Source organism: Sorex araneus, chromosome 4 (genome assembly GCF_027595985.1).
Source record: "Sorex araneus isolate mSorAra2 chromosome 4, mSorAra2.pri, whole genome shotgun sequence".
Lineage (NCBI taxonomy): Eukaryota > Metazoa > Chordata > Mammalia > Eulipotyphla > Soricidae > Sorex > Sorex araneus.
Window position 1 is genome coordinate 200,645,357 of NC_073305.1, and position 17,847 is coordinate 200,663,203.

General features: G+C 43.5%; 1 protein-coding gene across 5 annotated transcripts in view; it reads left to right on the forward strand.

The window, feature by feature from the left end:
- The first annotated feature begins 6,197 nt into the window (after window positions 1-6,197).
- AUTS2 (activator of transcription and developmental regulator AUTS2) overlaps window positions 6,198-17,847 on the forward strand; it is a 1,220,972-nt gene continuing 1,209,322 nt past the window's right edge. For all 5 annotated transcript variants that reach the window (XM_055134753.1, XM_055134755.1, XM_055134754.1 and 2 more), the window contains exon 1: window positions 6,198-6,640. In XM_055134753.1, coding sequence (XP_054990728.1) covers window positions 6,332-6,640 — 309 coding nt within the window. In that variant the 5' untranslated portion in view covers window positions 6,198-6,331. The remainder of the gene's footprint in view (window positions 6,641-17,847) is intronic.

Genomic DNA, 17,847 nt, shown 5'->3' on the forward strand with positions numbered 1-17,847 from the left:
GGTGATGGGCCACCATACACAAAGAAAGGAAAGGGTTTTGGGCAAGAGCTAGTTTAGGATGAAAAGAAATAAATATCTTGGAATTAAGGAGCTTGATAACGTAACTATAATCATACCATCAAAGGTCTTGAGCATAGGAAAAATATAAAGTAATTACTAGGTTTGCAACTAGAAGCTTGCTACTAGATCAGGCTATAATTTATTATATTCCTTATATAATTCCAAAAGATGCATTTTTTTTTCAACTGGATGTTATCTGAATTTTATCCTCTTAGATCTGCACTGTTCTTCAAATAAAAATCAGTATTTCTCACAAATCATCAACTAAATCCAGTGGAAAAATTGATGCTAAGATTTGCAGCAATAAAGATGGCGTTGGTAGATCTCTCATTGGTAGATTTAAAGCTTTTTAAATCTCTCATTGGTAGATTTAAAGCTTTTTCTTATTACACATCTATTTTTCCATCTGAAAATATCTACTTGCCCATCCATGGATTTATAAATCCTTGTCTTGAGAGGGGATCAGAAGATTAGTTTTGTGAAAATATAAAGCTTATTAAATTTGCCAGAACCATGATAATCATTTGGTCACCAGCAGGTATCTTTCATTGGCTTCATGTGGCAGAGTCTGAAGAATATGGGTTGATCGATGTGTCATTCATCAGAGGCACCTGCAGAGATGATGAAAGTTTATCGTACAATATTATGGAAAGTGGCATAACATCTAGTAAATTGATCCACACATTTCCTCCTGTTTTTTTTTTTTTAACATTGAAACTGAGTATAAAAAAACAACTTCAAACACAGGGAAAAAAAATTAAAACAGCAGGTGATAATTAGGGCAAAGTTACAACAATGTTATTGCTGATGGGCTATCTGTCAGTTAATGCAAGCTATCACATCTCCCTAGGAAGAGTTATTATTAAAAACAACTTATGAGGGTTAAAGAAGGTATATAAATGTGTTAGCTTCCCAATTTGTTCATATAGAAATGGCACAGAGATAGATTAATTAACTATCTCAGTTTTATGTTGGTCTCAGGGTCAAGACAAACAAAATAACTGTAAGTTATACATGACCAAAACATAGACCTTACCTACTTTGAGTAAAAATCAATGCTCCTAATAAATTAACTTCAAGTGTTTTATACACTTGTAACATCAGAAAGATGTGTTAATAATTATCGTGATGGCAGAGGCAAAGTGTAAGGTTTAAAAAAGAATATAAAAAGTTAGTAATTTAGAAAATCTGCTATCAAAAATAGCTACCACTTGTGAAAGGCTCCAAGTTTAGTTTAGGGTTTTGAGATATAATAGAATTCTCTGGCAAAGGTTGAATGTTTCAAACATAGTTTGAATGTTAGTCATCAATTCATATAAAAGATTTGCACAAGGCTACTTCCAGGCTACTTTAAGTATTTTATTCCAGAATATGTTTTCTTCTGTTGCATATATTAGAACTGAGAATTTCCCCTACTAAACATGTAATTCTGGGGCCAGAGATACAGGACAGCAGGTACTATCTACACTTATATTTGCCTTGCCCACGGCTTTGATCCCGGGTATCCCTTATGGTCTCCCTACCACCAGCAGGAGTAATTCCTGATTGCAAAGCCAGGAGTAACCCCTGAGCATCTGCTGGGTGTGGCCATAAACTAGAAAATAAAATAAAAATAAAATTGCACTCTCTTTTGGAATAATATTGGTAGCTCTATTCATTGTCAACTATCTTTAGGAAAAGGGTTCATCTAAGACCATGCTGTTATGTGTTATGAGCTCATTCAAATTGGCCATTATGAGTTTAAGCTTAACTTTCATTCTACCTAGTAAGAAATTTGATGACGTGCTATGCTTTACTCTGGTTTACTATGTAGAATTCCACTGTCATAATATATAGTGTTACTTTTAATCTTGTTTAATGACATGCTATGCTTTACTCTGGTTTACTGTGTAGTGTTCCACTATCATAATACATAGTGTTACTTTTAATTTTGTTTGAGGGTCATATCCAATGGTACATAGGGCTTATTTCTGGCTCTGCATTCAGGGATCAGTCTAGTGGGGCTGTGAGGACTATATGGGTTACTGGGAACCAAATCCGTGTCAATATTGTACTTTATTAATAGGATTTTATTTCTTGAGGACTTATTCTGATGTATTGCATCTTGGCACAACAAGCTAAAAGAACACACTTAGACCAAATTCAGCTTGCTCCTAAACAGTTGTGCCACCTATACTTAGATTTATGCCTCAGTTTACTCAGGCATAGGTAGAATAAAAACTTTCTTAAAATTTATGACTTAGATACAATTTTAATGCTACTAAGAGCAACGTCTGACATAAATTGTGTTTAGCTTTTTATATGGTGGTTATTAACCAATAGCTCTAACAATTTGAACAATATGGAAGAATGAGAAACAAATATGGGCAATATAATGCACAAACAATTTTAATTCTCTGATGAAAGGAAGCTGAAACTCTAACCCAAATGGCATTACCAATTCTGGTGTGCATTACACTTGGACCCTGGAAAAAAAACTCATTCAAACATTATCCCAAAATGCATTTGCAAATTACTCTTGCCAGAGGCAAGGTTCTTGGATGCAGAGTATTACCATCCATTTTTCCCCCTACCAGATATTACTCTTTAAAGACAGGACTGCCAAAGGCTACTCTGGAAAGTCACTAATATTATACATTTTATTATATCTGCCAATTTCACACTTTCCTCAACCCAACCCCCAAAGTTGTTGAAAAGTGAATGTAATTGCAACACTGGTCTCTAGTTTTTCTTAAAGCTTATCAGAATTTGACATCTTTCACTTTCTTAAGAACCCTAAAAATAAGCCCAGACCCTGCTTTCAATTACAAATCACTTTTTTTTTTTGTGGTAGGTATGAGTTTGAGAACTTGAGGGTGGATTTCAGCAATATCTGGGAAAACAAGGTAGAAGTGAATACAAAAGAAACAGTAACAGGAGGTACTGTTTTAGCTAACTGCTCCAAGGACAGCACGGCTATTTTATGTTGGTAAATTTGGAAGGTGGCATTGTGTTCCTAAAAAAACTGAATCAAATTCGATATACCAGTCACTGTTGTCAAGAAATAAAGCACACAATTTGAAAAGATGTCATCTTTGACAAGGTCAGTGTTAGACCTGAAAGGGAACTTTCTGAACATTTAAATAGTCCTCTTTGATTTACAGATAAGAAAACTAGTCATTTAAGAATCTTGCCTAAGGTCAAATGGTTTGTTCCCTGGATAGGCATAAAGCTCAGGTCTTAGTCACAGTTCAGTGGTTGCTCCTTTTTGTTCTTGCTCCTGGCCTCCTCCTAACATTCCGCTGAAAGATTTAAAGGTTCAGACATGAGATCCAGGATTGGGGACGCTAAAGGAGTGAGTTAAAACAAGGCAACGATCATTGAATTGCCAGAAAGGGCAATATGAAAGAGGACTGCTTTTCAGAACGTTCAAACTAGAAGGGAAGATCCCAAACCCTTCTTGTTTATAGCGGCATTCCCATCTTCTAGAAAGGTGGCTGGTACATAGTAGAACCTACTAATTGTTCATTGAATAAATTAATCAATCTTGGGTGTGTCAGGTTACCAATGTTCTTACTTTTCTTGACTTCCAGTAATCCTACGAAAACTTACAGATTTAAAATCCAAGGAGAAACGATGCAGAAAGCGTCTACAACGGCACCTGACCCAGTGTGAGCGATGTAGTTAAAAAAAAAGTCTATTGCGGTTCCTTTATTTATTTTTCTCTCCCCAAGTGTAGTCTATTGGAAGCAAAGGGATCATCTGCCGCCTCGTTTCTGTGCCTGACAGAAAATGAAGCGGGTGTCTAAGAGCTTGGTGGAGAAAAGGTTGTAGGCATGTTTCTGATAAGGACCAAGTCCAACGCTCCCGGGAAAAGTGTGGTTATTTTACCCACAGAGGCTGGTCGCCTTTATCGATCAATTCTGGGTTGTAAGCTGCGTCTTAACACTACATACACAAATAGATAGCCTCAACTACATTGCAGCGGGAGGAGGGGCAGTGATCAGAAAACCCGGGTACCCCCCCCGCCCTCCCCCACCCCTCAGTGGAGAGTTCAGGCAGAGTTCCCGGCGTCTAAAGGCATCTCCGCCGCCCCTCCGGCCCCGCCCCCCTCGCCCGCCTCGGCAGCCCAGGTTCAAGTTCGGCCCCCAGCGGCTCCTTGGCCTCGCGCGCCCGGCTCCCTTGGCTGCCCCGAGCAGCCTAAGGGGGCTCCGCTCGAAAGCGAGCAGGGCCCAGAGGTCGTGTGGGCGCGGGGTCACTCGGCCACGCGCTGTGCCACCACGTGGGGGAAAAGTTTCCAACTCTGCCCAGAGGCTCTCCCCGAGCCGGGGCGCGGAGCAGAGGCCCGCGCTCGGGCACCCGCCGCCTTCCCCGTGGCCTCCAGTCACGCCCCCCTCCGAGGGGAGCCCGGAGCCGTTCCCCCTAAAAATCCCTTCTTCCCGCGCCAGGCAGGTCGCCCCGGGGAAATGCACCGGGGAGGGCCGCGGAGCAGGCGACAGGGGCGGGCGTGGCGTGGGAGGTCGAGGCACAAGTGTCCCGAGGAGCGTTCGGGGGGCAAGGGGTGGGGGTGCGGTGCAGGGCGCGCGGAGCGGCCCGAGACAGCGGCCCGCACGCGTCCCCCGCCGCCCGTCTGGCCGAGCCCCGGCGCGCCAACTCCGCGGGGGTCGCTCGCCGCCGACCCCACGCGGGCGGGTCGGCCCCCTCACGCGCCCCCCGCCCCCTCCCGGCTCCCCCCTCCGCCCCCAGTGCGCAGGCCCGGTCGCCCCAGCGCGCATGCCCTGGGCTCGCGAGCGCGGCCAGCCCCCAGCCTTTTGCTGTCTACACACTCTACAACTGGGGAGGGGGCGGGGGAGGAGGGAGCCCGGCGGGCCACGTGATCCAGCCGGCCGAGGCCGCGGGGCCGGGAGCGCGCGGTGCGCGGGCCGGGCGGGGACGCGGGCGCGCGCGCGCGCGCGCGACGGGGCTGAGGCGGGCGGCGGCGGCGGCGGCGGCGGCGGCGGTGGGCCGGCCGCGGCGGGGGAGGAGCGGGAGCTGAGCGAGCCGGGCGGGCGGAGGATGGGGCCGTGCCCGGGCTCCCGCTGCAGCCGCCCGGGGACACGCCGTGCACCCTCCGGCTCGGGGCTCTCGCGGCGGCGGCGGCGGCAGCGTTAGCGGCGGCGGCGAGACCGGCGTTCCCGGCGCTTCCTGGCGGCGCTTCTCCCTCCGGCTGAAGAGAAGAGGCGGCGGCGGCGGCGGCGGCGGCGGCGGCGACACAGGCACTCCGGTGTCTCTCGCCTCGGAGCTCTCCCTCTGCTTTTGCTCGTCGACGGACTCGCCCCCTCCCCTTCTGGAGGAAGGGTGACCTCTTCTCCGGGACTGGGAGGGGAGGGAAAAAAAAGCAACCAAAAACATCAACATTTTTTTGGAGGCGAGGGGGTGTGGGTGGCCGCGTCAGGGTCGGCTTCTCCTCCCCCTCCGGGACCGAGAAGCAAACCCCCCTCAACTGCTCCCGCATCCTCCTCCTTCCCTTCCTCCAGCGCCCGCCTCCTCCGGCCCGGCCGGTGTCGCCCTCTCCCCTCCGAATGGTCGCCCGGCCCCGCCGCCCTCGCTGGGGGGTCTCGTGCCGGTCGGGTCGCTCGCCAGCCGCCCTCGGCGCCTCGCCGAACAATTTGGGAGCCTGCGAGTGAGTTTCCTCGGAGGCGTGTGCGAGCGGCGGCGGCGGCGGCGGCGGGGGGTGTTCCGGCCCGAGGGGCGGGTGAAGTTCATTGCCCCCCACTTTCCCGCGGCCCTCTCCGGACCCGCTTCTCCCGCGGGGGGCAGGCCGGCGTGGACGGGGCGGGGGCGCGGCGCATGGCCGCGGGGAGGGCTCCCCGGAGCCTCCCCGTCTCTTGATCAAAGCATTCCGCTATTCTGATTTATTGCCTGCTGGGCGAGTTATTATTCCCCCCCCGCGCCCCCCTGGCAGGGAGACCGGTGCCTTCAGCCATTACTTTGCTCGGCGCGGCGCCCGGCAGCTCCGACCCTCGGTGCGGCGGGGAGCCCCGCACTTGGGCGCCTCGCCTGTCGCCCTCGCGGCCGGCCCCCTCCCTCTCTCCGCCCCTTCCCCCCTTCCCTTTCTCCGCTCTTTCTTCCCCGCTCCCTTCTTTCGGCCGCCGTCTCCCCTCGCGCCCGGCTCGGGGCCGAGGGAAGCCGAGCCCCGGGGAGGGCAGGGCTCGTGTCAATTTTCTTTTCTTTTTTTTTTTTTTTTTTTGTGCGGCCGGAGCGGGTGGCGGGCGGGCGGCGGGCGGGGAGACCCCGGCGGCGCGGCAGAGCCATGGACGGCCCGACGCGGGGCCATGGACTCCGCAAGAAGCGGCGGTCGCGGTCGCAGCGAGACCGGGAGAGGCGCTCCCGGGGCGGGCTGGGGGCCGGCGCGGCCGGCGGCGGCGGGGCCGGCCGGACCCGGGCGCCCTCGCTCGCCTCGTCGTCGGGCTCCGACAAGGAAGACAATGGGAAGCCCCCGTCCTCCGCCCCGTCCCGGCCCAGACCCCCGCGGAGGAAGCGGCGGGAGTCCACGTCGGCCGAAGAGGACATCATTGATGGATTTGCCATGACCAGCTTTGTCACTTTTGAAGCGCTGGAGGTAAGGGGGACCCCCCTCCCCCCCCCCCCGATATCCCTTTATGCGCGACCCCACTCGGCGGCGCCCGGCTCTGCCGCCTCCCGCGCCGCTCTCCGGTCTGTCTAGTGGGTCTGTCGGTCTGTCGGTCTGTCGAGGCGGAGATCTTATTGTTGGGGGGTGTGTAGGGGGGAGTGGAGGGGAGCCAGGGGCGCCGGCAGAGCCGCGGGCGAGGGGATCGCCCGAGCCGTTTGCTGCTCTCCTGGATTTGTGGCACTCGTTCGCCTTTCCTCTGCGCCCCCTCCCTGCACCCCCTCCGCAGCAGATGGGCAGAGAGAAAGGGGTTCAGGCATCACAACAATGCGCCCCCTCCCCGGAAAGCTCTGCCCCCACCCCATCCTTCTCTCCCTCCCCAATCATGGCTCCTTGGCTGGTGGAAGTCGCTTTGCTGGGTTTGGGGCGCCTGTGGACGGTTCTGTGTGCTTTCGACAGAGCCATATGTCCGTGTGTGTGTCGATATAGGATGTACCTTTCCTGGGTGTCCCCGAGTCCGGAGACGGATGGGGTTGGTGGTTGTTGGTTTTGGTTTCTATTTATTTATTTATTTATTTTGTGGCACTCCCTTCCCCTATCTTTGATTTTATTTTATTTTTGAGATTGGGGAAGGGGGCGTTTTCTCCTGGTCGGGAGAATAGAGGGAGGGGAAAGAAGAGGAAAGGATGAAATAGCTACATTCTGTATGGAGCTCTGTTTCAGAAGGGGTTAATTATACCTACCCCTATACACATACACACACGTGTGTGTATGAGTGTGTGTGTGTGTATGTGTGTGTTTGTACATAAGCAATTTGGTGAAAAGACAGAGAAAGGTACACCAGGGAGGACTGGTGGTAGGAAGGAATTAAATCCTAGTGTCTGAAGGACTTGTCACCCAATTGTCCCTCTCCCTTTCCTTATTTTGCGTGTTTTTCGTTCTTTTTTTCTTCTTCTTTATTTTGTTTTCCTGATTGGCTTTGTGCATGTATATAAGTATATCTGTGTGTGTGTGTGTGTGTGTGTTTCTTTATGCTTTGGGCACCTGCAGTGTTGATTTCCAAATGCACATTTTCCTGCCAGCTAACCAGCTTGTATGTGTGCAGGGGGGTTGGAGGTGGAGGAAGGGTGGCTAGAGAGAGACTGTCCAGAGGTCAGGGGGAAACTCTTTTCCTGGACAGATCTGATTTGGTGCTGGCATTGGTCATTGGCCTCTATAAATACAACCTGCTTCCCCCCTCCCCCTCCTACCCCCCTGTTTCCCTGTCCCCATCCCCAGCACACCATACCAAAGGCTTTGAGATTCTGCAGAGTTGGTCTGGCTTGCTTAAATACAAAACCAAGATAGCAGTTGGTTTCTGATGTGGTGGTTTGAGGTTCCTGAAGGAAACTTTCTCCTTTGCCTTTGGTTTTTTGCTCTTATCCTGGTATTGTTTGAGATACTCAGATGCAAGCTTTGTTAATGACAGATTAAATCTCACATCCAGTAACTGTAAAGGTTTAGATCTCTGGTTCTGTGTATTTACGTGTCAGATTTAAAATATTTAAAAAGCCTTCCTGCAGTGGTGTTCTTTGCAGTTTGAACTGTCTTGAAGATGCTGATGGTGGGAGGTGTCCAGTGGTTGGGGAAGGAAGGAGGGGTGCTGGTGGTATTGGTAGCCATGGATTTGGATATGAGTGATTGAATCAGTTCCTCTTTGGCTCTTGAACTTGGTGCTTTACTGGCTAAAATGGGTCTTATGCAGTTGTTTTGAGCATTGAGGTTCACCACTTATTAGGGTAATTCTAACTGTGACTTTAACTTTGCCAAGGTGGGAGGTACAGTGTGACCTCTTTCTGTCTCATTCTCTATGTATCTCTCTAGCTTTAAAATAGGAATTGAAATGGCAGAATGAAAATACTGCCTAGATTTTGATTCATCATTGCTATCTGGGCTTGGTTTGGAACAGTATTTGGAACAGCTGGTTACAAGTGGTTCTGGTTTGTGCTTGGTATTCAGTGGCTACTGTGTGGCTGGTCCTTATCTGTGAGCAAAAAAGACCTACTGATTTCCATGAGCATTTTTGAAGACCAAGTAAAGCTATAACTTAGGCAGCTGTTCTGATGTTTTCATTTTTTAATAAATGGATATGTTAAGGAGGGGCAGACTAAAAATAATACATTAATGCCATTTCTTTATTTTTTCTGGAACTTTTCTGGATTTACCACCCAGGCTAATTAGGTTAGCTGATTGCTGCCTTCATACTAAGTATCATGTGTGTATGTCTGTGTGAGTCTAATAGGTCCTGATTTTTAAAAGTTACCTTAAAACTTGATATATAAAAGTAGAAAAATATACCCAAATTTCAAAGACTACATGTCTCATTTCATCTTCTCTGAATCCCATTTACTCCTTCTTTTGCAGATGTGATCTAAGAGAATTTAAAATGTTTCTATATCTCTGAATGGTAAAGACACTAAGGAAGAAACAATAACAAAAAGAAATCCAAACCCTCAAACACTAGTATCTCATCTAGATAAATGAATAACAGTTTCCTAATATCAAATATTTTGTTTCCATTTAAGAGGCTCAACCTTGTATGAAGACCATTTAAATAAACAGAAAAGATAGAAAATTGTGGGAACAAAAATCTTCATATAGATTCCCTTTGGGAAATGAAAGATCTGTTTATTGCTCTCACTTTAGTGACCGTCCTGTGTGGTTAAATATATGTGTTTAGAGATGGTGAAAATAAAACTCTTCTGGTATATTACTGCACTCTGTCTGGAAGATTTATTGAACTAATCAAGAATATGAAAGCTTATTAGGATACAGGCAACTTAGACAAAAGTGTATGTTATGTGCTTGTAAATGGTAAGGATTATTATAGTTGCTTAAAGTAACCCTAAGTATAAACTGTTTGTGTGCCTTCTGTTTAGAAATTAAAACAGTTGTCACCAGGTATTAAGGCTGTTCTCAGTTGTGGTAAGAAATCAGAAATGTTGACTTTCAAAGCTAGGCAGGTAACTTATGCCAGTTCAGAGCAGCAGAGTTCTGGGTAACTGTGGAGTAAGCATACTTTGGGTGGTAATGGAAGCATTATCCATGATTTTTATCCTGAATAGCTGATTTCAGTTTCCCTTTTAAAGCAGAGGCTCTAAATTCATACCGCTATGTGGAAACAGATTTTTCCAGTCCAACTGTGGTTTTACTAATACTGGAGTGAAATTTGCTTAATGATCAATTTTTTTGTTGTTGAATTCTTATTGAAGATTATGAAAGCTTTGGGGGTAGTTTATAGGCAATGAAGACACTGACTGGGGGAATTTAATATTCTACAGGGACACTTGTCGTGAGTAATTGTGCCCTGAAGTTCAAGTACGTGCTTGTGAAGAGTCTCCTGATAGATGAGAGGGTAGGTGAGGAGGCGAAGGTTGAACATGGTGCTCTTTTCAATAGCATTTGAGGAGTAGAGTCACTATTTGCATGTTGAATTGTTTATTTGGATGTTCTTTGAATGATAGGCTGAGAGTAATTGTCCCCCAGATATCATGCCTCACTTATAAAAACAAAACAGAACAACATAGCTTCCAGCTAACAAAGTATAAATGGAAAGATTAGGGTCATCTTACTGGGCATGACTTTGATGTGCTCATAATATAACTTTTGTGCTTATATTTGGATTTCTGTGCAGCCTTACTTAGGAAGTTCTTTGAGGACCATTGCTGGAAATTTGACTTTACTGTCTATTATTCTCCTCTTACTCCTCTGTTGTCCTCTGGATCCTGGGGGTGACCATACAGCTGCTCAAGAAAGTAAAGGTGAAAAACTGGTGGCATTAACAGATGGAAAGTCAGCTGGAACTTTGTAGGCTTGTGGGAAAAGAAGGAAGACCCATTTCTGGTGATTAGAGGATCACACAACACTTTCATGTGGTCTTCATTTCTTGGGCTTGCTCACATGTTAGTAGGCTAGATAGATTGTTTAGAATTTGTTTTACTTATTACATTCAGTGTTAATAGACTTACATAATTTAATGTGGTCAGATCTCACTTATTCAGTTGTTTAAAATGCACCATTAATTATATTTGTTTTATCAGTCAGCAATTTTATGGAGAGCTTGATATGTGCGGGCAGTGTGTACTACTGGAAGAATTGAAAGAAACCTACAGTATGTACAGCACCTTGCTGTTTTGAAATAGGTGCTTGAGTGCTTAATGCTAAGAAAGTGCAACAGGCTTTTGGAAAAGGGGTAGTAGAATAAGCTGAAGCGTATGAGAAGACTATGGGGAAGATGGAGCCTGGAAGGTTGAAGGGTGTGTGTGGACAGAAAGGGGAAGAGTAGGTGATGAGGAAATTACTCTTAGAGAGAATAGTGAAGGAGGCACTGAAATAGACAAGTGGGATGTTTGATGAGGACTTGGGGGAGCAGGCAAGGAAATTATACAAAGTTGTGGAAGTACAGTGTGCAGGGCATTATTAGACTTGTGAAGACTCATGGTCCAGCTAGGTTTGACTGCCTAGCTATGTTGAGTAACATGGGAAGTTACTCTCTGAAAGAATGACTTCCTCTATCCAGGAAAGGAGGAGTTTACAGTATTTCCTAGCAAAGGTACCAAGCTGGAAAGAAACATAGTTCTGCTGAATGCCCATAGGTTGTACTTCCTCTACTGCCAGAAAAGAAAAAAAAAGAAAAAAGTTATCATTCCTCAAATAATTTAGGCATTTAATTGGTAAAATAAGAATAAGTGGTTGCCTTGTCCTGCCAAAAGTAGGTTTTTATTACTTGTCCTGCCAAAAGTTGGTTTTTATTACATGATTTTGAATTATTAAAGACAAAATAGGTGAGGTGATGTGCTTAATTTCCAAAACTTAATTCACCACAGGGTACTTTTAATACATAATTCATTGTGGAAGATGCTGCGAAGGTTCCTTTCAGGTCTAAGAACTTGGTCTGAGTGTAGAATATGTGGGTTGAATGAAAAGGAACCAGAGAAACTGGCACAGAAGTTTGAAGTTAGAGTAGAGGCTGCTGCTCACAGCAGAGTTGCTAGGGAGGGGAGTGTGAGTTGTAAATAATGGTGATTAGTGTCAGCTCCCTTTTCCTGCCTGGGGTCAGCTTTTTCACTGATTGTTAATAACCTTACCCTGAGGTGAGTATTGGTGAGTTTCCCCTATTAATAGTTCTTTGAGTGTGGTATTAGTCAATCCTGATGTCACCAAGCTTCCGTCCAGCTAATGTTTTATCCTCTCTGGTCCCTTCTGGTTTTCCTATTGCTGCCGTTTAACAAGCTTGGACAGAACGTAGATGAGAAAGAAGGTTGACATTGATGCTAAAATAATTGTTTCAAATTATCTGTTTTTTTCCCCTCTCCCTTATTTATGAATAGGTAAGTCAAGAAGGGTCAGAGCCCTTCTCCCACCAGAGAACTGTTTTCATTGCATTTCTCACATTGTATCTTGGAAAATTTGGAATGGGATTTGCAGAGTTGTTGCTTTTCACTTCTGAAAGTGTGCATAGCTTGAGATCTGAGGTGTTTCTAAGTGATGAGAAGTTTGCAGAAGTGTGAACAAGATACTTGGTTATAAATTAGAGTATTTTTATTATACTTTATGAATTTTGATATTTTACTGTAAAGGAGTATTTATGTGAAAGGCTGAAGCTTGTGATAAGATGATTACATGTGACTTGTATAAGCTGAGCTGAACCACTTCATTTCTTTTGAAAGTAGACAGGATATAAATGAGTCTGCAAGTTTAAAAACTGAATCCCTAAGTTAGTGATTAGGCTTTGATTTTTTTTTTTTTTGAGAGTCTTGATTTCTAGCTTTCATGCTCAAAAAAATAAAAAAAGATGAAGGTACTAGGGATGGGGATATGGCTCAAGTGGTAGTGCCTCAGAGACTTTGGATTTGACCCTTAGCATCACATTCTTTGACTTCCAGGACTATTGGTTATGGTCTCCACAACAACACATCATCACCAATAAAAAGGGGTAAAGATGTATTCAACACAATTCAAAGAGGGTTGTCATATGATAAAATCTGATACTCTTCTATACAGTTCTGTATACTGTCAGAAGTGGTGATTATTTAGCTTGAAAGCATGTTAGATTAGAAATAGTCTCCTGATAGGGACAATAATATTGATGACTGCTGTTAGAAAAAAGGTCACATTTGCTATGTATATGATTTGGATAAAATATCTCTAGCACCCCCCCCCCCCTTTTTTTTTCCAGAGATGGGAGCTGTGAAGCATTGCCCAAAGGGCTGGAAGTTCATTCCCTATGACTTGGCCAGTCCAGCTGGTTTTTTCAGTGCTCAAGAGACCTCCAGGTCTCACCTTGAAATGAGGGGTGCATACCGGTAATGAAGTGGGCCTACTTTTGGCTCTGCTCAAGGATCACTCCTGGAAGTGCCTGGATGATCATATGCAGTCCTGGGAATCAAATAGGGTTGTAGCATATACATATACATATACTGCAAGTGCTTTACCTTCAGTACTATTTTTCCAGCCTGCTACAGTACTTTTTAATGGAGTATGTGCATGCACGTGTGCACACATTTCCTACTTTCAGAGGGTGAAGAATGGTGGGTTAGTGTCATTATGTTTTATTATATATTACTCTGCTTTAATGGTGCTCAGTGTACTAAATACAGCCTAACATTGTAAAAGTGTTTCATGTTTTTTTTTTTTTCTCTTTAGGAAAACACATTTTTCTCAGGGTTTGGGTTAAACCAAATAATCTGTAGATACAGGGAATAAAACTTGGTAATAGGATAGCAGCTATTTATATGAGTAAGTTCAGGAGGGAAATCAGGTAGATTTGAAAACTCAGATAATTGAAGATTGGGAGGATAATATGGTAGTTTGGTGAAACCCAAGACTGTAGAGGAACACAAATAATTTAGGGGGATTGGTAGCTCGGTCAGACTGTTTTCTTTATATAATATGTACCTGTTTCATGAACAGGTGAATGTTGATACTTAACCTCTAGAAGGGGAATCATAGAATTTAAGACTGGTGAGACACACACCACTGAAAAGATAACTTTTTATGCTGTTAGTAGCTGAGACAAAGGAGTGGATTCTAGTGTCTGGCTTTCTTTGCTTGCTTAGGACAACACTAGGCAATTTCAGGCTTCTGTCTCAGTCATCCTCAGATTTCTGATGCCATCCTTTACAACGGGATCTGAAACCTGAAATCATGGATATTGCTGCCTACTTTGAAAGTATTTATTTGACATATTCATATATATGACACTCTGATCTTTAGGGATCCAATTTGATTCTCCTCCTGCCTACTCCTTCCTTACTACACTTTTCCTTTAGTTTTCCTTCCTTCCATTCTAACTTCCCTCCCCTTTCTGAGATAGAGCTATCAAAATAGTATTAAAGTTAAGGTTAATAAAGGGTAATTTAAGAAGTTGTGGATAAAATGTGAATTTGAACTTAAATGAGTCTATTTGAGATATTCTGATGTTGGTATTGTGAGGAAAATTTATTTGCCACAGTTTTCTTGAGAATTGTTAGAATAGCTCATCTGATTTCTCATTCATATCTGAAGACTAGAGTTTGAGCGAATAGCACAACTTACAAACTATATACAGATATAGTTTAAAAAGACTTACATTATTTTAGCCTCTCACTGTAACTCATAGTACTATACCTCCTTGGTAGCTTCAAATTCTTCAAAAGTCTAAGTTCCATAAATTCCAAGTCTCAGAGGAGAAGAGAAAAAAAACCCTCATAGTTTGTAGGTAATAGAGTATAGCTAGTAAAGGTTGGGATTCATTCTTGGCAGAAAGACTTCAGATTGCAGCTACAGTGAGATTGCTATTAACTGAAGTATTATGAAATGACCTGAGTTGGATACAGAAGCTCAGTCTTTGAAGGCAACTAGTTATTCTGGGTTATACAGATAGAAATCTGATTCTTTCAGACAGTAAGTGAAATTCTGAATCTGGGAGAGAGTTTAAGTCAAGTTGTAAAAATACCAGAAAGATGTCATTTTCTTTGTTGTCCCCATGTCTTCCCTCCAATATGCACAGCTTCAACAAAGCGTTAAAAAGTGTTGCAACTTTTGGGAACATGCCAATGATATTTTAGCCTTTTGAAAAGAGGAATGAAGAGGATTCAGTTTTTCTGTTAATGTTTGCTGTAGTCATTTGCTTGCTTCCTAGGATCTCTATTCAATTATGCTTGGTGGACTTAGTGAAAAAACAAATTCCTGAGAGTAAAGTATAGATGAAAGAGTAGCTGAACTTTAGATTATCATTTGTTTTCAACAATATGCTAGAAATTTTACTATTGAACCCATTTTCTCTATATATGTTCAGTTGGCAAATATAATGAAGGTCCTTGTTCTAAGAAATGATTTTACATATAGTTAAGCCAAATACTTTCACTGGGACAAAAGAGGAAATAAGCATTTGATGGTGTGCATTGCTGCATATTGTGGTTTTGCTCCTTCCTCCTTATGGTGATCAGTTTGATTTTTTTGTGAAAATTACAGGTTTGAGACTAATATGTGAACAATGTCTTCAGAAGGTGTTATCCTTGAGGTAGAGCCTCAGGGGCCAGGGATGTAGTAAGTCCATAGAACATTTCCTAGAGGTCATGGGTGTGATCCCCAGCATGAATTGGCTAGTGGTGGAGTTAGAAGCCAGCTGAGGTAGAGTTAGGACCTCATTTTTCTAGAGCAGTCTTTTGATCCTTTTCACTCTATCCATTGTAAGCTGAAGTGCTTTATAAGCCTTGAGTGACATTAGAGACACCGGAAGTTGTCTTTAGAGATGTAGTCCTACCTCTCATTTTGCAAATGAAAACAACCCACAGGGGTTGATTGACCTGCTCAAGATTTCACTGAAAGTTAGAGACTCTCAGTGTTATCCTATGAAACTAGGAGACTGCCTTAATCTCAGTTCTTTGATTTCCTAGAATTGAGTGGAAGGAGGTTTTAAAAAGTGAGGATGAACTTTGATTATAAAACACTGTATGTGTCACTCAAGTGATTTTTTAAATTGTTACTCAGTATTAAGATACTTGAAAAACATTCTGCTTCTCTCTTGTTGGCCTTTCTCTGTACATTAGTCTTTTGAAATTCTCTTTTCATCTTGGTGATGAGGATGTAAAATAAAAAGTAAATACTAGGATGATGGTAGGAAAATTTCTCACAATTGCATGTCTCATAGAAATATAAATGATTATTTTAAGATATAGGTGACTTTAATGTGGCTCACTTAAGCTTTTAATGTAAATATTGATAAATTATTTCTTCTGCCTGCCTGGAAATCTAGAGAAACTCAGAGAACTTTGATAATACTGATAGAATATTTGAAACAAATGAACTTCGGTGCATGGTTGAAAAAGAAAGACTCAAAATATTAAGTTCACATGACATGTTGTCTGAGGCATCTTGCATGTTTATTGCTGAACCAGAAAATTTATAACAACTGTCGTGTGTGTATATTTATAACCATTCATGCAATGAAAAGAAGTTTTCATAAGATCGTAATAACATATCAAGATGAATGTAATTAAAACAGAAGCAGATTGACACCCTGAATTAAATGCAAACCATAAACCGGAATACCTGAACATTGTGCCTTACATGTTTGCTGCACGGGGCAGTCAGCCAAATATGCAAATAAAAAGACATTGATAAATTTCTCTGGGTGTGTATGTGGTTGCAGAGAACCTATTTTATTAATCTTTTATCAAGTATTGTTTAGATATGCAGTAGCAATGAAATGCATTACTTTTGCAGACCAAATAACTTAGGTAGGAAGTAATAAGGGGTAGGTATGATTGATATACTGTCTTATAAATAACACATGCAACTGACAAAGGAGCTGAGTAGTCTTTAGAAATGGGGCTTCATGTCATTAATAGAGTTGTTTAGCCAGGATATTTGAGTTGAACTTAAATCAGAAAGACTGCTTCCCACTTAAAATGCAGGCCTATCTCTGGTTACACTCTGTACTGAAATGTTGACAAAATTGGTGTAAATCGAATTTTTGGTAAATTGAATTAAATGCACCAGGGGGAATCTGTGTGAAAAATACAAGTTCTTTCACTCATTTAAAAAATCAAATACACTACTCCTCTCTGCAGCAATCTGGGAGTTCGGTAGTGTGCGTCTCTCCTTAGATGGACATTGCATGCACTTTTCTTTATGTGTTGTTCCCTAAGCTCTGGAAAGAGAATGTGAGGTTTGCATTTTCTCTTCATGCTTCATACTTCACTTGGTCAGTGCTTCCAGGAATAATTGGTGGTGATTTGAATAAGCCTGCATCATTCAGATTTCAGAGGTTAGTTTTCATATGCTTTCTAAGGAGGGGTTGTGGCTATGAATACAGAATATGATTTCCATATCTGTTCCATTGAGGAGTCCTGGCATGTCATAACCACTTCAGAGTCTTGATTGTACAAGCGACACCCTTGCTGTTATTTTTCTCTATGACAGTTCGGTTTTAAAATTGTTAAGATGCCAAATACAGGGCTGTATTGTTATTAGGGAAGTCGGTGACATCTGTTATATCTTGTTAACCAGGGGAGGAAAATGCTTTAATCAAAACATCTAATTATGCCCTCTTAACTGATGAAAGATTCTTTGGTAAATTTTTGGAATAGGCTTTAATGGAAGAGGCTAGCCTCCACAGGAACTGTGAAATAAATGTATTCTTTTTATTTTGAAAAATACTTAACCGTAGAGACAAAGGGTGTTTTAGTTTTACCAAATTGCTCTTTACTGTGTTGAAAATAGCTGTCTCAGAAGTTGTCTAAGCCAGTATGAGTTTTTGTTTTTGTCCTCCCTCTCACCCTCATTGCATATGAGGCCCCAGAGGAGTCTGTACTTCCAGATGTGAGCCAGGAGGATATGTGATGGCAGAGAGCCACCTGGGGAGGGAGCAAATGATAATTACAGGTGAGAAACAGGGGGATAATTCAGCCCCGTGCTGGAAAGTGCGATTTCACACCTGAATGTTGAAACCTGCTGTGTTAGACAGTTGCGTTGTTTTAAAATTAGTTTTCTTAGTCTAGTATAGAAATGGACCAGATCGTTTCGGGTCACCTTCAGTTGAGGGAACATAATTGTTTTTAAATCTCATAGCTTCCTTGATCACTTTTTAAAAATCATTAAATATTTCAGCTCAGCACTCTGGTATTTCATTTTGATTCATTCAGATTCAAAACCTACCCAGTAAGACATTCTAG